The 21262-nt window shown below is 42.4% G+C and overlaps 1 protein-coding gene across 2 annotated transcripts in view; it reads right to left on the reverse strand.

Annotated features, from left to right (window-relative positions):
* LOC148135179 (putative G protein-coupled receptor 139) overlaps positions 1 to 21262 on the reverse strand; it is a 93758-nt gene that overhangs the window by 37561 nt on the left and 34935 nt on the right. Inside the window, exon 1 of one of the 2 annotated variants that reach the window (XM_087985242.1) lies at positions 17268 to 17400. The exons of the other annotated variant lie outside the window; for it this stretch is intronic. Within the exon in view, the coding sequence (XP_087841368.1) occupies positions 17268 to 17400 (133 nt within the window). Of the gene's footprint in view, positions 1 to 17267; positions 17401 to 21262 lie in introns of those variants that run through there. 2 annotated transcript variants of the gene reach the window in all.

Genomic DNA, 21262 nt, shown 5'->3' on the forward strand with positions numbered 1-21262 from the left:
CCAACCGTTTTGTGATCCCCAGAAACTTCTGAATGCTTCAGCTAAAAACAAAATGAGAAGCCCTGGTCTGGGAGAGCTGGCCACTGCCCATCCATTGTTACAACCATTTTAATGAAACCTAAAGGCTTTCTCAGTTATTTACTTAAACTGTTTTCAGACAGCAGTTCTGCACCTCTGCCTTTAAAACCTCTATTCAAAAGTAAACCCAAGAGAAAATAACCTTTTTACAGTGATAGCATTCTTCCAACTCAATTTTTAAGAAAATAATCCATCAATATACAACGTGGATTCATTTTTGACCTCCTAATCTTCTTCTATTAGTAGACTGAAATGCATTTACTTTACATTGACTCTGAGCGTACAAATGTTCACAACTAGTTTCAGTCATCTTACTCCTGCCACAGAATGCCTTTGTCTTTCTTCATCCAAGTCTCCACAACGTGTCAAAATTTCGGTTTCCTCGCCCTGTCACCTATATAATTTCAAATTGAATGACAGCAATAATAAGCTCAGTTGAATCAGGCTGGTATTCTTCTCCCTAAACTTCTCCAAAAAACTTTACCGGGTCACGATCAGTGATAAAGATTTTTCGCATGTATGTTATTCTCAATTTAAATGCTGAAATGTTGCAACGCCAACACCAAGCTCAAGACCTCCTTCCCCATTGTGGAACAAATCTGTTGATGTTTCCACTGGACACTAAAACCACACGTTACATAATGGAGCACTTCTCATCTCTCCAACACTCCCTCTGAATGAAATAGCTCCTCAGGTCTCAGCATAAAAGAGTTACCTACTTCTGTACCTCTTAATGCTGTAACCTCTTTACCTGCTACTCCTGGCCTATGCCAGTAAACCTTACTCTCACAGATTTTAAGAAGATCTCGCACATTCTTCTCAATCCCTCACAGAAACCAAACTTTGATTTCTGAACTCAATCATCATCATCATCAGCCATTACAGTTTCTAACCTTGCCATTGTTTCTCTCTGCTCTTCTACACGAGTTCTCACGACTGCAGGAAGTGAATTGTTGAACTTCTCCAAAATAAGAAACTCTCTAAGAGTGTCATAGGTTTGCTCTGTTTTAATACTCTTACCCACCTTTCAAAATTACTTTGTTTTATCCTTTCAAACTCAACGTGCATTTAACCAGGGACCCTTTTTTTAGATTTCTGAAATGCTGTCTGTCGGCATCTGGCACTTCAGACGGCTTTCTTCACCACCCCATACTGGCCAGATACCGACCGGGATGCAAATACCTATAAGCTTTGTTTGGATCAACGAAATCCACATGGTTACTGGCCACTGCATTGGTTTAGCCACTTTCTCAAATGAAATTCAAAAGGCTTTCCCATACTTCTCATCAAATTTAGATAATGGCTGGGTGTATTTAAACAGAAACACAGCAGGCCATTGGCTACTATAGGGTTACTCAACCTCACTAACCTCCTCATCCCGCCGACCGTCAACCTTCATCTCCGCCTTCTATGTCAACTTTCCTCTCTAATTGCTAACTTTTGAAGTTGGAACTCTCTGCTTTTCTTATCTCCTTTTCCCTCTTTCTTCTTCATGTCCTTTTCTTTTATTTGTATTTTTCATCATAATTCAAACTGTTTCAATTATTCCTCATGTTCAAAGTACCTTATTTGAAATTGAATTCTAGGCATTTCCAAAGAGTCTGATGGCGGTTCCACCAAATGTAATTGCCGAGCTATAGCTATAATTATCTCTCGTTTTCTCACAAACACAACCCCAACTCCAGCTTGTCTGTCAATTGCTACAGCTTTGCCTTCATTACCTTCTGTAAAACCCCCAACTTCACTTTTTCCACACCCAGAGAACTCTTAGTGACTGAAAGATTTTTTATACACAAAACACTGCTTAAACCAACCGAATTCAACATCTGGAACCAAAGACACTAAACATACCAGATGCGACCTTTGAACCCAATAGCCTCCTGGTGCATACTCTCCAGTGTCTGCAGGAGCGTATTCTAGATTCTCTGGTTTCCTCCTATAACCCAAAGATGTGCATGTCAGGTGTATTGGCCAATCTAAATTGTTCGTAGTTTTCAGGGATGTGCGGGTTAGGTGCCTTAGGGTAAATGTGTAATAATAGGGTAGAGGAATGGGTCTGGGTAGGTTACTCCTCGGAGGGTCGGTGTGGACTTGTTGGGTCGAATGGCCTGTTTGCGCACTGTAGGGATTGTAATTCTAAACCCAATTTGGTGTTATCGATTTAGAACCAGACAAGGGCCTCCAGTTTAATATAGACCAACCAGACAGCCTCAAACTATTTTAATAAAGGTAGCTTGGATGCCAAACCTTTCTTATTTTAAAGGTAAATGGGAAGTGGGTATTACAGATGTGATTCTACTAGTCAAACCACTCACCATTATGCAAAACACAATATATTTAAACATTCGAATGAAAAATCCATAAAAAATGAAGAGGAATTTAGAATAACTTAACTATTGGAAACCTTAACTGAATGATGGATACAGTACCTTCTACAAATGAACTGTTCCAATTTATTAACATCACCTAAACACAGGGCGGCACCGTGGGGTGGCACGGTGGCACAGTGGTTAGCACTGCTGCCTCACATGCCAGAGACCCGGGTTCAATTCCCACCTCAGGCGACTGACTGTGTGGAGTTTGCACATGCCCGCGTGTCGCATGGGTTTCCTTTGGGTCCTCCTGCAGTCCAAAATTGTGCAGGTTAGGTGAATTGGCCATGCTAAATAGCCCGTAGTGTTTGATGAAGGGGTAAATGTAGGGGAATGGGTCTGGGTGTGTTGCTATTCAGTGGGTCGGTGTGGACTTGTCGGGCCGAAGGGCCTGTTTCCACACTGTAAGTAATCGAATCTAATCTGAACCCCACCTTGGCAAAAAGGATCATTCAGACATACATTCTAGCATACATTCCTCCAATCCAGGAGGAAACAGCACCAAGTGAGGTTTTAGAGAGAATAGCATCGAGGGATAATTTGCTAAAACTTCAAGCCCTTCTGGGACCCCAAGCACCTGGTAACTGTTGCATCTACAAGAAAAAAGCTGGAAAGCCTGTCTGTGTGAGCTGGCCATTGTTACTACTATTTATTAAAAACCCTAAAAGCCTCATAAGTTGTTTACTTGAGCCGTTATCAGTAGGCAGTTTGGCCTTTAAGATCGCTTTGTCAAAAAAGGAGAAACTAACCTTTTTTTAAAAAAGAAGTGACAGCATTGTCATACAATTTAGAGCCTGGTCGTTTACTCAAGGGGCTTCCTCGTGTTACTGATAGCAAGATGACCTGAGAGGGGAAAACACAGGTACAGACCAAGTTACAAGGATGTGTCTCATGACTTCTGAAACAAGCCTGTTCATAGATTATCACATGGGACATACCGGGAAGGGAACAACAGCTTGACACAATCCATCTCATTATTTCTGAGCTACACAATTCCAGCACTCGATACACTAGGGAGCCAAAACCCAAGGCCAGGGAAAGATACAGAGGGGCAGAGAGATTCACAGTAAAGACAGAAACAGACAGTTAATTAACTGAAAAGATGTGGAAATATGGGGAAAAAGACAGGGCAGTGGGACTAACTGGAGAAGTGAGACCTTCGAGAGTAAAATTACAAGAATGAGAACATCGAATAAAGGCATTGTCAGATCAGCTGAAATGGTTTGTTACATCAAATTCTGAATCTGCTTCACAGAACACCACAAACAACATAAACTGGGACAAGATGACAGCCCAGCATGGAGAGCTGTGCACACCATGCTTGTGTGTTGTTCAGTAAACTGTACTATCTGCATAGTATGGAGAGCTGTGCACACCATGCTTGTGTGTTACTCAGTAAACTGCAGTATCTGCCCAGCATGGAGAGGTGTGCAGACCATGTTAGTGTGTTGTTCAGTAAACTGCACTATCTGCCCAGCCTGGAGAGGTGTGCAGACCATGTTTGTGTGTTGTTCAGTAAACTGCACTATCTGCCCAGCATGGAGAGCTGTGCAGACCATGCTAGTGTGTTACTCAGTAAACTGCACTATCTGCCCAGTATGAAGAGCTGTGCACACCATGCTTGTGTGTTACTCAGTGAACTGCACTATCTGCCCAGCATGGAGAGCTGTGCAGACCATGCTAGTGTGTTGATCAGTAAACTGCAGCATCTGCTCAGCATGGAGAGTATTGCAAACTTTACTATCATATGCTAACTATACTCGCATCAGATTACTGCCTACAACGGGAAGGTTTGCTCTCTCTGCGTGTGTGTGTATATGTGTGTGTGTGTGGTTGAACGTGAAACTCATTGTTTGAGAAGGAATGCACATGGAGGAAACAATTTTAAATACGAACATCTGGCAGGCTTTTTGTTAATCAACAGAGAGAACGAGAGAATTTTCATGGACAGATGAGGTAAAGTGTTTGAGAATCTTTAACTAAAGTCATTGCCAGACACAACAGCAATATACATCGGTATACACATGAATGACAGATGGATGGGGGTTTGGTGTGAGTTCGAATCAGATTTGCTTCGGCAGGATTGAAGCCAGGAGCATCAGCAGCAGATTATTGGCTTCATTAAGACTGTATTTCATAGCTCAAGATTCAAACAGCAGATGCAATAAACCAGTGAGATATATTCTGGAGTAGTGAGTATTTCAAGTTAGAAATGGTCAGGGAATGGCGTCAAGATACAGCTCATGGTCAAAGGGATGTCCCACAGTTGTGACTTGTGATCTTCAGCCGCAGATATTGGCCAGGGAATGGGATGAAAACAGTGGAAGAAAGTGGAATTTGTAACCAGAACAGTGGACAGTGACATCCATGCTCTTAATATTTAAATAACAAAGGCAAAGTTGCAATGCATTGTGATTCTCCGCTGAAACTGAGTAGGTCAAGATAGAGACCCGTGAATAACACTGCCAGAGCAGAGATAAAAAATGATAGAGGGTTCCATGATGCTAATCATGGTTCCATTGTTTGTAGATCGTGAGCTACTTTAACAAGGTTTGCTGGCAGTGAGGAGGGAAGCCAAATGATTTGCGCCAAGTCTCAAGGAGGCAATTTCCATCTCTGAGAAGACACATCCATGTTTTCCATGGGGTCAGAATCTGGTGGGAAAAGGTAACTGTTTTAGCATGAACGTGTTGTGGCTGCTGTAGGGATTGCGGATAACGAGATTTTCAGTGTAGGACCACACACCGAATGCACTGTATTAATGCGAGGAGAGTTTATTCAAAGTCTGGTCCGCTGTCTCTCTCATGCGAAATGGGGATTGGGTGTGGAGTGAGGGGTATATTCTTAGATGCACTTAAACTATTGACAGTCATGTAACCCGAGTAAAAAAGAAGCCATGGAATTTTTCACCGTATCAGTGTCTATTTAGAACATCGTGAGTGACTGTCCCTTCCCCCAAGGTTCAATGTAATCGCCTCTCATTTTAATCATTAATCATCATTCTCTCCTCATGGCACCACCATCCCAGGGATTCGTCTGGTGAAATCCCATTGCACTCTCTCCGTGGCAAGGTGATCATTCCTGAAAAAGGAAAGAAAATCTGTCCACAATATCCCAAATGCTGCCTCAACAACACTCTCAGCAATGATCAAAATAACTCTTTTTCCTCTTAGACATCTCCGTTTCTTTCCTATAGCGTAAAAAGACTTTCTTTCTCTCTACACTGCTGGAAAGAGTTAACACTTTTATAATGAAGGTATTGTTGTTGCTGTCGGGATTATGGATAACATGACGTTCATTGCAGGATCAGGCACCAATTGAACTGTATTAATGTTGGGAGAGTTTAATCAAAAGCCTGAACCTCTCTCTCTCTCCCCTCTCTCTCTCACCTCTCTTTCTCCTCTCTTTCTCAGTCGAAATAGGGAGTGGGGGTGGTTAGGTGAAAAGTTCTCAGAGTCTCTTAAACAATCGAGAACCATGTAATCTGAGTGAAAAAAAAAAACATGGAACTTATCACCGCATCAGTGTCTGTTTAAAACATCATGAGTGATTGTCCATCCCCCGTAAGGTTCAATGCAATCACCTCTTATTCTCTCACTGAGCTTCACTTACTGCTCATGGTGCCATCATCCCAGGGATTAGTCTGGTGAAACATGGGAGAAAGTCTATCCACAGTACCCCAAATACTGCCTCAACAGCACTCTCCTGGATGATCACAAAGCATCTTTTCTCTCACTTAGACATTGCCATTTCTTTCCTGTGCCACAAAAACCCATTACTTCTCTATGAACTACAACTGACATGCAATTTATAATTCCCTTATAACTGTACGTCGGCATCAATAAAGCGAGCACCAGAGGTGCCTATGGAGCTGTGCATCACTCTCAGGGAGAATTTCAATGAGATTGAATACACTTCAAATAGGGGATGATCACCTACCTGAATGGAAATGAGATGTAGCAATACAGAAAACAGGCAGAGAAAGGGAGCGATCTTTACTTCTGTTCTTCTCTCACAGCATGTATGCAGATCTTGAACTGAGTGGCTGGTTCAGCTGTTCCACAGTACCGTAAACAATAAAAAGCATAGCTATGGGTTTGTAGTGTTACAACACAGGATACATCTTCCTGCTTAATTAAAACCAGCAATAGAGAAAAGATTCATCCCACGCAGTAATCTGTCATAATTCTCGAGTACAAATCTATTTAAAGTAAAAATTAACAACTTTATTTCTTAAAGTATAACAGAGAATAATAAACGAATGACTATTTACAACTTCTTCCTCTAACCTGTCTTTTACCTTCCCCCTCCACAATACTAGTCCGATAAGACTCCTCATTAAGATTTACAAAACAAAACTTCTCACCTCAAAATCAGGAAGCTTTCAGTTCTTCTTCATATTCCTGTCTTCTTTTCTTCTTGGGGACTCTGTTTCACCAGTTACTAATCAATAAAGGTACCAATAGGAGATATATTTTTCAGGCAGTCTTTGCATGCTGGTAGCTTGGCAGTTCTCCTCTCAACTGTTCAATTTTCCATGGTCTTGTACCGCCAAACTATTGGGGATTGTATCATTGGCTTTTAAGATTGTCAATATCATAAATTCATACTTGGTTGGACGTGGTTATTTTGTGGTATAATTTAAAATGTTTTCCTGAATTTGTTTCGAGACAATGAGCTAATCAGGTTGTTCGACCAAATGTTACATTATATCTATTTTTCAGAACACTTGGTGCTGTCAGATAGTTATTGCTGGCTTTTAATTCTCTCAATGGTACAGTATACCCATGTGTTCATCACATAAGTCACACCGAAACCTGACAAAGGAAGCATGATACATTGACTTCCCTCAAGGTCTTGAGGCAAGCAGATTGGTTTTTAAAACAAATGATAATGGTTGCTTTTAAACACCCTAATGTCCTTCATGCGATATTAACAGACCATTATTCTGTGGCTCTTGATTATCAGTCAATGGCTTGACCACCATAAACTGTCTTCCCGTACGTGCAGATAACAAGTTAAACATTCTCAAGAGCAATTATTTAGTGACGGACATGTGGTTAGAAGGAACATGAAACTATTGCATTCGGATTGAACAAAGGCACAAATGGTTTATTCATAGGTGGCACTGAGACTGAAGGCGAGACTGGGATATCATGATGGTGGTATTGGACAGGATTGGTGAGTTGGGAGGACATTGAGATGTAAATCTGTGAAGGACAAAATGGATTATGGAGTTTGAGAACAGTCTGGCTCCTTCTCGCATATCAGTGAGTAATTTATAAATAGTAGTTTGATAGTTATAATATATAAGGAAAAGAATTTTTGTTTGGAACTGAAGGCATTGACTTGCACTTTACAAAATTTATATATAATGAGCAGAAATTCAGGTCAACCCGGTTTAGTAGACAAATATAATGATTTGAAAGCTGAAAGATGTGTTGCTGGAAAAGCGCAGCAGGTCAGGCAGCACCCAAGGAGAAGGAGAATCGACTTTTCCAGCATAAGCCGTTCTTCAAGAACTTATGCTCAAAACGTCGTTTCTCCTGGTCCTTGGATGCTGCCTGACCTGCTGCGCTTTTCCAGCAACACATTTTCCAGCTCTGATCTCCAGCATCTGCAGTCCTCACTTTCTCCTATTAAATATAATGACTTACCAGGAATACCAACTATAGCGAGGATGGCATAGTAACCACCTTGAATAATCCAAAGGATATCCTGGATCCACCATGCTAATGATATCCAAGGCAGGGAAAGACAGTAAAGACCCCAGGATAAACTCCTGTCCATTGTTGGAACATTCCAGTCTAATATTCTCAGATTCTGATCTCTCCTCCGCATCTCTCTCTCTTTCGAGCTGCTGATCCCTGCTCGTGCTGTCAGCGATGCTCCTACTCATACTATGGGATAGCACATTGAACAGAGTTCGTTTATCTTTCAACAATGAAGACTCTCCATTGTGATAATTAGGATCCACAGAGATTGACATTAATCACAGTCACTGAACAAATAGCTTCAGTTAACCCCTTTGAATTCAATATTGATATTATTAAAATTCAAAAAATAAACGTTTAAAGTTACACATTTGGCATGGGATATGTGTGGGGGGGATGAACAGAGGGAAGAAATGTTTGAGATATTAGATTGATTGTACGTCATCATTCAATCTGTCTTAGATATGCGAGTAACGTCAAAGGATTGTCAGAACTTAAAAAAGTTTCTCCGTTTATAAATCGAAACATATAGTCTGTAACTACTGATCAGTGATTATAATGTCAGTAAAATATGGAGAGAACTTTTCTAGTCCATAATCTGACAGGAAAATGTGCATACAACATGAGTGGTAACAGACCAATGGCATGGATATGTTAACAGATGTGACACACAATTCAAATGGTTATTCGAGGATCAGAGAGGGCAGGTGAGGGTCATGCTGTTCATGTTGTCGATGTCAATGAACTATGATGAAGTAAATTTCACTGGATTTCTATTGCAGTGTAATTATGATATTGGGGATATGGCTGTTGAAACTGCAGGGAGGGAATATGATATTTCCCAGCCATCATTATTGGAATTTTATTCTTCATACATCATATGAAGATCAAATTTCGGGATACAACTCCAATAAGGAATGAGGAGAGCCAATATTAACTATACAACCAAAAGACATTGGAGCAGAAATTTGGCCATTCAGCCCATTGAGCCTGTTCCGCCATTCAATGATGGCTGTTAAGCTTCTCAACCGCATTCTCCCGCTTTCTACCTGTAACCCTTGATCCCCTTTACAATCAAGAACCTATCTGTCTCACTCTTAAATATACTCAATGACCTGGCTTCGACAGCCTTCTGTGGCGGTGAATTCCAAAGATTGACCACTTTATGGCTGAAGAGGTTCGTCTGTATCTCTGTTCTGACAGGTCTTCTCTTTACTCTGTCCCCTCGGGGCCTAGTCTCACCTACCATTGGTAATACCTTCCCAAAATCCACTCTGTCCAGGCCATTCAGTCTCCTGTAAGTTTCGAGTAGACCTCCTAACATCTTCTGAACTCTGTCATATATAGACCCAGAGCCCCCAGATGATCTTCATATGTTAAACTTTTCATTCCTGGGACCATTCTCGTGAATCTCCTTGGAAAACGCTCCAGGGCCAGTACATCCTTCCTGAGATATGGGACCCAAAACTGTGCACAATAATCCAAATGTGGCCTGACCAAAGCCTTATACAGCCTCAGAAGTACATCCCTGCTTTTACACTCAAGCCCTCTTGAAATAAATGCCATCATTGTATTTGCCTTCCTAACTACTGACAACCTGCAAGATTACCTTTCGAGACTCCTGGATTGGAACTCCCTCGGCTTTTTGCACTTTTGACTTCTGAACCTTCTCACTATTAAGAAAATAGTCCATGCCTGTATTCTTCCTTGCAAAGTGCATGATGTCACACTTTATACTCCATCTGCCACATCTTTGCTCGCTCCCCTAACCTGTACAAATCCTTCAGTAGGAGAAAGTGAAGACAGCAGATGCTGGAGATCAGAGTCAAAAAGTGTGATGCTAGAAAAGCACAGCCAGTCAGGCGGCATCCGAGGAGCCGGAGATTCGATGTTTCAGGCATAAAGTCTTCGTCAGGAACGACGGGGTTGTGTGGAAGGGGGCTGAGAGATAAATGGGAGGGGCTGGGGCTGGGAGGAAGGTAGCTTGGACAGCGATAGCTAGATGAAGGTGAGTGGTGATAGCGAAAGGTCAGAGTGGAAGGTGGAGTAGATACATGGGAAGGAAGATGGACAGGTTGGACAGTTCAAGAGGGCGGTACTGAACTAGAGGGTTAGATCTGAGATAAGGTGGTGGGAGGGGAGATGAGGATATTGGCGCAATTGTCTTTGATACTGTGTGGTTGGAGTGTCCCTTGGTGGAAGATGATGAGTTCTTTCTCCAGACGACTGCTGGCTAGACATTGGCCATGGAGGAAGCCAAAAACTTGCATGTCCTTGTTGTAGTGGGAGGGAGAGTTGAAGTAATCAAGGATAGGGAAATTGGGTTGTTGGGTGTGTGTGTGTCCGAGTGTGTTACCTGAACCGTTCTGCAAGTTGATGTCCTGTCTCCCCAATGGAGAGGAGATCCGGTGCAATGGACAGAGTAGATGTTGTGTTTGGATGCACAGGATGTTCTTTGCCTGATGTGGAAGGATCGTTTGGGGCCTTGGATGGAAGTGAGGAGGGAGTGTTGACACAGATTTCATACCTCTTGTAGTGGCAAAGAAGGTGTCAGGAGTGGAAGGTGGCTGGGTCGGGTTGGAAGGGCGTGAACCTCACGAAGGAGTTGTGAAAGGAATGCTCTCTGCTGATATGGATGGGGAGGGTGGTGGGGTCTGACTGTTGGTGGCGGAAATGTCGGAGGATGATGCGTTGTATCCTGTGGTTGGTGGGATGGAAGGCGAGCACCAGAGGGGTTCTATCCTTGTTGTAGTTGGAAAGGTGGAGATCAATGGCGGAGGTGCGGGAAGTTGAGGAGATGCACTAGAGCACCCTCCTGTAGCCGAACCACCTCTTCAATGCTACCTGTCCCTCTATCTATCTTTGCACTGCTTGAAAGCTTAGCCAGAATCCCCTCAGTTACTTCACGTAATTCATTAATGCATAAATGGAAAAGGTGTGGTCCCAATATGGAGTCTCGTGGAAGACCATTTGTCCCTGGCTGCCATCCTGAGAAGGACTCTTTTATCCCAACTCTCTGGTTTCTGTCAGGCAGCCATGCTACTATCCATGTACGCACCTTGCCTCTAACACCATGGGCCCTTATCTTTCTCAATAGTCTCCTGTCAAAAGATTCTTGAGGAGCAAGCGGATAACATCCATTGTTTTTCTTGGTCTAATCTGCTCGTTACTCCCTCAATGAATTCTAACAAGTTAGTCAGACCTGACCTCCTCTTGATGAAACCATGCTGACTCTGTTCTATTTTACCAAAGACCTCCAAGTATTCAGAAATCCCATCCTTCACGATGGATTCTAGGTTGTTACCCACAACTAAGGTAAGGCTAATCAGTCTGTAAGTTTACATTTTCTGTTTAACTCCCTTATTCAACGGGGTGTGACATTAGCAATTTCCAGCCTCTTGGCCCTTTCCTGATTTTAGTCATTCCTGAAAGATTACTCCTTATACTTGCATTACCTCTTCAGCTATCTCCCTTACAAGGTTGGGGTGTAGTCCATCTGGTCCAGGTGATTTATCCACATTCAGGCCATTCAGTTTTCTAGTATGTTCTTCTTGATGATGGCCACCATACTCAGCTCTGCCCTCTCACTCTGTTCAACTTTTGTGAAATTATTCATGTCTTCCACCATGAAGACTGATGCAATGTTCCTCATTCATTTTTTTGTTTCCCACTACTGTCTCTCCAGCATCATTTTCCAGTGTCCAATATTACTTTTACCTCTCTTTTGCACTTTATATATCTAAAGAACCACTGTCTTTCCTGCTATAACCCTCTCCATATATCGGAGATTGCTGCCAGTTCAGGTCCATCCTGTCCTTCATGTTTTGGTCCAACCTACATGGGAATCCCAATGATCCACATATAAGAAGTGCTGCCTCTCCTGCCAGCTGTTTGGTCTTTTATTTAACTGTGCTACCTTCCTATTCCTAACCTCACTCGCACGTGACATATTCTAGTGCCTCCAAAGTTCAAATATCTTTCAACACAGCTCCAGCAAGGCCTTTTCTTTAAAGTGGATAGACTTGATAATAAAAACTTAAGTGTGACCTCAGGAAAGTGGAGTCCACTGAATCAGTCCAATGCCCAGAGGATCTGATATCTATCCTCACCTGTTTAACAAGGTATACATATGGATTAGTGGTGCTGGAAGAGCACCACTGAACTGCTGTACTCTTCCAGCACCACTAATCCAGAATCTGCTTTCCAGCATTTGCAGTCATTGTTTTTATCAAGGTATACATATGAACCATATATTTGCAGATGGACGAAGATAAACAGAAAACTAGAAAATGTCAGAGCAGATGGATGTCATGCAGCTTGTTTACTCTGCTTTGCTATTCAATTGGACTTTAGTTATTCTGTTCCTTTCAATGGCAGGATCTTTACCCTGCATTCCCACTGGGCCAGAAAGTGCCCAGTGTCGTTGTGTGCACAGTCCTGTGAAGGGAATGTCCAGTGCCAGGCAATGGGGTGTGGGGGGTCCCAGGAGTGGCACAAGAAAAGGCTGCTTGTAGTGACGAAGGATTGAGGGACTGAAAGGGATGGAATGGGTATCCAGGGACACTGCACACACGGAAGGGGCCGGGCAAGATTCCTAAACAACCAGGGAACCCGCGATGCACGGCTGCTTTTACAAAAACCTGTCACGTTTGCTAGATTTCTCTGTCGAATCAAAGCAAAAATACTGTAGATGGTTGAAATCCGAAGCAAACACAGAGACATACTGTGGAGAGACGAAAGAGTTAATGTTCCCAATGCAGACACGGGAAGAATTTACAAAGTCCACATACACAGGGTCCAGAGATTGGAATTGAACCCGAGTCCCTAGCACTTTGAAGCAGTAGTGTTGTGTCACCGTGCCGCCCAATGATGGATAATTTGAGTTAGAGACATAGCTACTGTTCTCTGTGATTGCGATTGAGAGTCCTGAATGATGTGTTGCCTTCTTGGTGCTTGGGTTTGGGATATATCATCTGGGCTGCAGAAGAACTTGGATTGGGCGGGGAATGATCCAGTGGTCAGGGTCCGTCTAAGTACCAACAGTAGGACAAACAAATGACAGTGAAAACAGCGACGGGTAATACAGGACTAAACTATCATATCGAAATGCATGCAGCATAAGGAATAAGGTAAATACGCTTGTGACTCATTCACAAATTGGCAGGTACCACATGGGCATTACAGCGATATCACTGCAAGAGGATCAGGATTAGGAGCTGAATATTCAAGGATATTCATCCTGTCGAAAATATAGGCAAGTGAGCATAGAGATATAGTTGTTTCATTATTAAGAATGGAATTGAATCAATAAGCAATAATAAGAAATGAAGTAAGGTCAGATCGCGTAGAATCTGTGTCGGTAGAATTGAGGAATCAAAAATGTGAAAGAATGCAGTTGGAGTTATATACAGGGAGCTGGGGTGCAAGATACACCAGGATCTAGAAAGTTCTGTAGGAAAGTCAAAGTTACAATGATCATGTGGGATTTCATTATGCAGGTGGACTGGGGATTCAGGTTGGTCGTGGTTCGCTCGGAAAGGAATTTGTGGAATGTCTATGAGATGGCTTTTTGGAGCAGCTTGTACAGGCGAACTAGATGAAGGAGCTTAAGGTGAAGGAATTCTTAGCAGGCAGTGATCATAATATGATTGAACTTACTCTGCAATTTCAGATGGAGAAGGTAGAATCAGTAGTAACGGTATTACGGGCAAACAAAATAAAATAAGGAGGGAGATTATTAAGTCTGGGGTAATATAAAGGAAGTCTGTAACAGTTTCTGTCGATATATAAAGTACAAATGAGCGGCAAAAGTGAACAGTGGACTGCTGGAAAATGATACTGGAGCGATAGCAGTGGGGAACGAGAAAATGGCCAAGGAACTGAAGAATTACTTCGCATCAGCCTTAACGGTGGAAGACACGAGTAATATATTAAACATTCAAGCGATTGAGAGTCCAGAGCTGAGTATGATGGCCACCACCATGGAGAACATGCTAGAAAAGAATTGAAGGTGGTTAAATAATCTTGACCAGATGAACTACATCCCAGTGTTATAAGGGAGATAGCTGAAGAGAGAAGGGAGGCGATCGTGGTGATCTTTCAGGAATCACTACAGTAAGGAACAATCTCAGAACAGTGGAAACCCACTAACCTGACACCCCTCTTTAACAAGGGAGTAAGGAAAAAGACAAAAGATCCACAATGAATAGTTTAAACTCAGTCGTGGGTAAGATCCTGGAATCCATTGTGAAGGATGAGATTTCTGAATACTTGGAAGTGTTTGGAAAAATAGGGCAAAGTCACTACGGTTTCATCAAGGGAAGGTCATGCTTGACGAATCCTTTAAAGACGAAATGAGCAATCTCGACCAAGCACAGTTATCTACCTTGTCTACAAGAAGGTCTTGGACAAGGTTTCACACAAGAGATGACTGAGTATGATAAGGGTCCATGGTGTTAGAGGCAAAGTAGTGGAATGGTAGAAGCTTGGCTGTCTGGCAGAAAGCAAAGAGTAGGGATGAAATGATCCTTATCAGGAAGGCAGCCAGTGACAAGTGGTGTTCCATAGGCTTAGTTTTGGAATCGTAATTTTTAATTGTAACGTTTACAATCTAGATTTGGGAATTAAGGGCACTCTGGATAAGTTTGCAGACGATACAAAGATAGGCAAATGGACAGGTCATATTGAGGAGGCGGAGCGGCTGAAGAAGGAGTTGGCCAGATAAAGAGATCGGCAGATGCATTCCAACGTCGCAAAGTGTGAGGTCATGCACTTTGGCAGGAAGAATAGAGGCATGTTCTATTTTTTAAATGGGAGAAAATTCAGAAATCTGAAGTGCAAAGGGACTTGGGAGTTCTAGTGCAGGGTTCTCTCAAGGTACGCTTGCAGGTTGAGGCAGTAGTTAGGAGTGCAATTGCATTTATTACTGATGGCATTTATTACGAGAGAAATTGAATATAAAACAAGTTGTATACGGCTCTGAATAGACCACATTTGGAGTATTGTGCGTAATTTTGAGCCCCATATCTCAGGAAGGATGTACTGACCCTGGGGTATGTTCACAAAATCTTCACAAGAATTGTCGTAGGAATGAAAAGCATATTGCATGAAGCATGTTTGAGGACTCTGGGTCTATACACGATAAAGTTTAGAAGGATGAGAGGGATTGTAACGGAAGCATGCAGAATAATGAATGACTTGGACAGAGTGGATGTTGGTAAGATGTTTCCATTGGACTAGAAGCCGAGGACGCAGCCTGAGATGAAAGGGAATACCCTTTAGAGCAGTGATAAGGAGAAATATCTTTAACCAGAGAATGGAGAATCTTTGAAATTTGTTGCCACAGAAGGCTGTGGGGGCCAGGCCATTGAGTATATTTGGGATGGAGATAGATAAATTTTGATTATCCAGGGGATCAAGGGTTACAAGGAGAAGGTCTGAGAATGGGATTTTGAAACCTATCAGCGATGATTGAATGGTGGTGCAGACTCAATGGGCTAAATGGCCTACTTTCTGCTCCTGTGTCTTATCGTCTTATGGTTTAAACCTCAAGGAGGCAGCTTGCATCTCCGAGAAGATGGATTCATGTTCTTCATGAAGGTCAGAAGCTGGAGGGAATAGTTAACTGTTTTAGAATGAAGGTATTGTGGCTGCTGTCAGGGTGGTGGATAATATGACATTCAGTGCAGGATCACACACCAATTGCACTGATTTAATGTGGGGAGAGTTTATTCAAAACCTGGACCTCTCCTTCCCTGTCAATTACCGTGGGGAGTGGGAGTTGGGGTGGGAGGGCGTAAGGTCCTCAGAGGCACTTAAACTATCCAGAATTATGCATCCTGAGTGAAACAACAGTCATGGAATCTATCACCTTCTCATTGTCTGTTTAGAATATAATGAGTTATTGCCCATCCCCCCCAGTGTTCAATGCAATCACCTCGAATTCTCTCACAGCGCTACAGATCAACCTTCGCTCACTCCTCATGGTGCCATCATCCCAGAGATTAATCTGGTGGAACTCCTTTCCACACTCTCTGTGGTAAGATCACTTCTTATAAAGGCGAGAAAATCTGCCCACAATGCCCCAAATACTGCCTCAACTACAATCTCAGGTTTGATCGAATAATTCCTTTCCCTCACTTAGTTGGCTCCGTTCCTTTTGTGTGAAATAGGAAATCATTCATTTACGATGCACTGTCACTGATTTGGAATTTAAAACATCCTTACATCTGTAGGTCAGCATCAATAAAGCCAGCATCGAAGGTGCCTATTCAGATGGACATCAGTCTCGGGGAGAGAATCTATCACAAAGAATACATCTAAAACAGTGAATAGCCACCTACCTGAATGGAAATGAACTGCTGGAATATTGGATTCAGGCAGAGGAAGGGAGCTATCTTTCCTTTTGATCTACCCTTGCGGGATCTGTGCAGACCTGGTCAGGCCAGCATCTTATGCCGACCTTGAACTGAGTGGCTAGTTCAGCTGTTCCACAGGACAGAAAAGAGTAAAACACAGTGCTGTGGGTTTGCAGTCACACAGAAAGCTGACCAGGGAAGGATGACCAACTGCTTTCTCTAATGGGCATGAGGCAAGCCGATAACAACAGATTATAATTCTGTGGCTCTAGATTATGAACCAATGACGTGACCACCATGCACTGTCATCCCATCTTTCAGATTCTGTGCAGAGAACAAGTTAAACATCTCAAGTGCAATTGTTTTGCAATAGACACGTGGTAGAAGGGACGTGAAACAGCTGTATCCGGAATTAACAAAGGCACAAACGAAGGTTTATTCAGGAATGGCATGAGGCTGAGGAGGACACTGGATGTCACAAGGTGGTACTGGAAAGGATTGGTGAGAGGGGAAGATATGGAGATGTAAACTGGACAGGAGAAAATGGATCAAGGAGGTTGAGAACAGTCTGTTTCATCCTCGCATATTGGTGATCAATTTGTATTGAGTAATTTGCTCGTTACAATTTCTAAGGAATGGAAACTTTGATTGAAAATGAAAACGTTGACTTGCACCTGTCCAAATTTTACATATAATGAGCATCGATTCAGTTCAGACCATTTCACTGGACAGCTTGAGTGACTTACCAGGAGCACCAACTATAGCAAGGATAGGATAGTAACCAGCTTGAATAACCATCAGTACATCTTCAATCCGCGATACTAATGATATCCAAGGCTGGGAAAGCCAGTAAAGACCATAGGATAAACTCCTTTCCATTGCTGGAATATTTCAGTCTACTGCTATCAGTTTCTGATCTCTCCTCACTCTCTCTCTGAAGCTGCGGATCCCTGTTACTGGTGTGGGTGATGCTCCTGCTCATACGATGGGATAAAACACTGAAAGCATTGCCTTATTCATAGAAGAGATAACTTCTCTAGGGACGAATGGAGACTGACATAATCACAATCGCTGAATAAACAGCTCAGTTTCGCCCTTTCAATTCAATCCTATTTCATTAAAATTAAAAATAACTTTGAACATTCATCCATTCTGGGTGTGATATGTGAGTGTGACTGAAGGAAGGAATGTTGAAGATGTAAGATTGATTGTGTGTAATCATTCAGTCTGCCTTGGATATTTAAATAATGCCAGAGGTTTAACAGACCATAAACATGCTTCTCTGCTCATACATGGAGAAACAGATCCGGTAACTACAGATCAGTCATTGCAATATCAGTAAAACATTGAGAGAACATCTTTCATCCATGATCTGATGGCAAAATGTGCCTGAGACAATGTGGCTTTATAACAAACAAACGGCATGGATATGTTAACGGTGAATTGTACGTGACAAACACAATTCAGATTGTTATTCCAGAATCAGAGAGGGCAGGTGTGGGTCATGTTGTTGATGTTATCGATGCTAAAGAACTGTGATGAAGTATCGTTTACTGGACTTCATTTACATTGTGATTATGACATTAGGGAAAAGAGAGAAGATGGCAAGGGTTCGGGGACATGACTGTTCAGTCTGGGCGGAGGGACAGTGATGTTCCCCACACACTAGCATTGGAATGTTACTCTTTATAACTCATATGAAGAACAGATTCAAGGGTACATCTACAATGAGGAATTAGCAGAAACAATATTAATGAAATGCATTTATGCAATACAAACTACAGGGAAAAGTGATTTTCTGTACAGACGGAAATATGCAAACTACAAAGAGATACGGTTGTTAAAATGCACTCGTCATATGGAGCTATATAAATTGAAATGTGGATTGCAAAACTATGGAAGGGGTGTGTGATATTTATCAATCATTATTTGATCCACAGCTGAGATCCTGATTTCCCTTCCGTCAGTGTAATAGAAAAGAAACAAACTTAACATTTTCTGTGAAACCTGAAAGAGAATGCTATGATAATTCTGAAACTTTTCTGAACGTTGCAAACACTTTGCTGAATTCTGCAGTCGAAGAGATATCTTGACTTTGCTGAACTTTGTATACATTCAACCTGGCCTGGCGAGCAGGCGAATTCAGCAGAAAAGCAAAGGAAAACATAAAGACAGTTATGTCCACGGCAAGGGAGTGAAAAAAATAAGAACTTGAATGTTTCCCAGCCCATGTCCTTGAGCGTGTGATAAGAAGAGCATAAAAGGAATACGTTAATTATGTTCAGGGCCCTTGCACAAGGTGTGTTTGCCAAGTGTATTGGCTCCCTGCAGTGGTTAAAAATAAAGCTTTTCCTTTGCTCTTGCTCACATCTGAGTCCAGTCAGATTAATTTCCACGACAGTCAGCGATCCATCTGACTGAGATGCTCTGGACCAGTCTCACACAGTGGGGGTTATTATCATTCCCTGCTGTTCTTGGCATAGTCTATTTTCTTAAAAATCCACCTTCTCCATGGTACTAATCTATTGGCCGAATGGATTTTGTTAGCTGTCAGTAATCTAGCTCTGTGACATTATTGGGAATAAGTGATCTGGGATGACAGCCAGTGTCAGCACACTGCTCACAGTGTATGCCACCCAGACAAAGGGTTTGCCGTCCAGAGGAATTTCTAAATAAAGCTTCTTACTTCTATCTGTCCATATCTATCCATCTCATTACAGCCTTGGTTTAAACATAGAAAAAGGAGCTGAATTCCAGCCCTTGACATCCTTTCAAATGTGGCATAATGGAACCCGAGCAAAAAGGGCATTGGGGGCAAATACTCCATTATTGCTGTCATACCTGACAGGTAGGAAGATGGTCATTGTTGTTGGAGGTCAGTCATCTCTGCTCCAGAACATTTCTGCAGCAGTCCCTCAGGATAATGCGTATGTAGTTTTGATCGCTGAGCTGGAAGTTTCATTAGCAGACGGTTCATCACCATACTAGGTAACATCTTCAGTGACTCTTCAGATAAAGCCTAAATCCAAGCACCTTCAAATGCTTCATCAATGACCTTCCCTCCATCATAAGTCAGACGTGGGGATATTTAACAATAACTACATAAGGTTCAGCACCATTCGCAAATGCTCAGATATGGAAGTAGTCCATGCCCAAATGCAACAGGATCTGGACCCTCACCAGGCTTGGGCTGATAAGTGGCAAGTAACATTCACACCACACAGATGCTAGACAATGACCATCACCAATAAGAAACAATATAACAATTTAGTATTCAGCAGCATTATCATCACTAAATTCCCCACTATCAATATCCTGGGGGTTATCATTGACCAGACACTCAACTGGGCTCGCTACATAAATACAAGAGCAGATCAGAGTCTAGGAATACTGTGTGAGTAACTCACCTCCTGACTTCCCAAAGCCTGTCGATCATCTACAAGGCACAAGTCAGGAATGAGATGGAATTCTCCCAATTGCCTGAATGAGTGCCGCCCCAAAAACACCAAGAAGCTTGACACCATCCTGGACAAAACAGTCCATTAAATTGGCATCACATCCACAAGCATTCACTCCCTCCACCACCGTCTCTCAATAGTGGAAGTGTGTACTATCTACTGGATACACTGCAGAAATTCCCCAAAGATCCTCAGGCAGCATCTTCCAATCCCACGAACACTTACGTCTAGAATGGCAAGGGCTGCAGACTTATGGGAATACCACCACCTACAAATTCCCTTCCAAACCAGTTAACATCCTGATGTGGAAATATATCGCCATCCCTTCACAGTTGCTGGGAAAAAAACCCTGGAATTCCCTCCTCAATAGCATTGCGTTTCAACACACAGCAGGTGGACTGCAGCTGTTCAAGAAGGCAGCTCAGTACCACTTTCTCAAAGGGCCAACGAGGGACGGGCAAGAAATGGTGGGCCCATCCAGCAATGCCCGCATCCAAAAAACGATTTTTAAAAAATAGTTCCAAGTTGAGCTTCTCAATGGGACAGGTTATCTGATTTTAACATGAACAGGAAAGCAATGTTTCTTATCCAGAACATTGTAGACTTTTTGTTAATAGAAGGGTGTTCAGTGTTCTATGACTTATTGTTGCTGTGTGCTGTGATAAATTGCATCTGTTTTGTTTAATTCAACAACACTGGCGTAACAGAATCGATCCTTCGAAAATACCAGACTGAAAATGACAATCATCGCAGAGACAATGTACTCCCGCCAGATGAGACTCACAGATCGCTGTTTATATTCAACGTTTAATGGACTACTGGCCGACACTGAATCCTCCCTCCATCCATATCACAGGGGTTACCATTGACCAGAACGTGAAGTAAAATCAACATAAAAATATAAGGGTTCCAAAAGCAGGTCAGAGACGTACAATTCTGCACTGAATAAAAGACCCTACTACCTAAAGAGCATGAGATATAGTAATAGGTTTAGGCCATTCAGCCCATTCCATCTTACTGAAACTGCCGTTTTGTCATTGTCCATATGACTAGTGGAACTATCTTCTTTACACTGACTGTATCAATCTTTGCAGTGATCAATCAGTTTCTATCGGACACCTCACCTCCCATTCTTCTAAATTGCATCGAGTACACACACTGCCGTGCATATGACAAATCATCATCCCCAGGATGGATCACCTCCATCACCAGCAGATCCTTCCCCAGAGATAGTGCCCAAAACAAATTCCAAATGCCATCTGAAGATAACCCATTACATTCTC

The sequence above is a fragment of the Chiloscyllium plagiosum genome, unplaced genomic scaffold (genome assembly GCF_037043375.1).
Source record: "Chiloscyllium plagiosum isolate Xiang-an unplaced genomic scaffold, Cpla_swu_hap1 HiC_scaffold_51, whole genome shotgun sequence".
In the NCBI taxonomy this organism is placed as follows: domain Eukaryota; kingdom Metazoa; phylum Chordata; class Chondrichthyes; order Orectolobiformes; family Hemiscylliidae; genus Chiloscyllium; species Chiloscyllium plagiosum.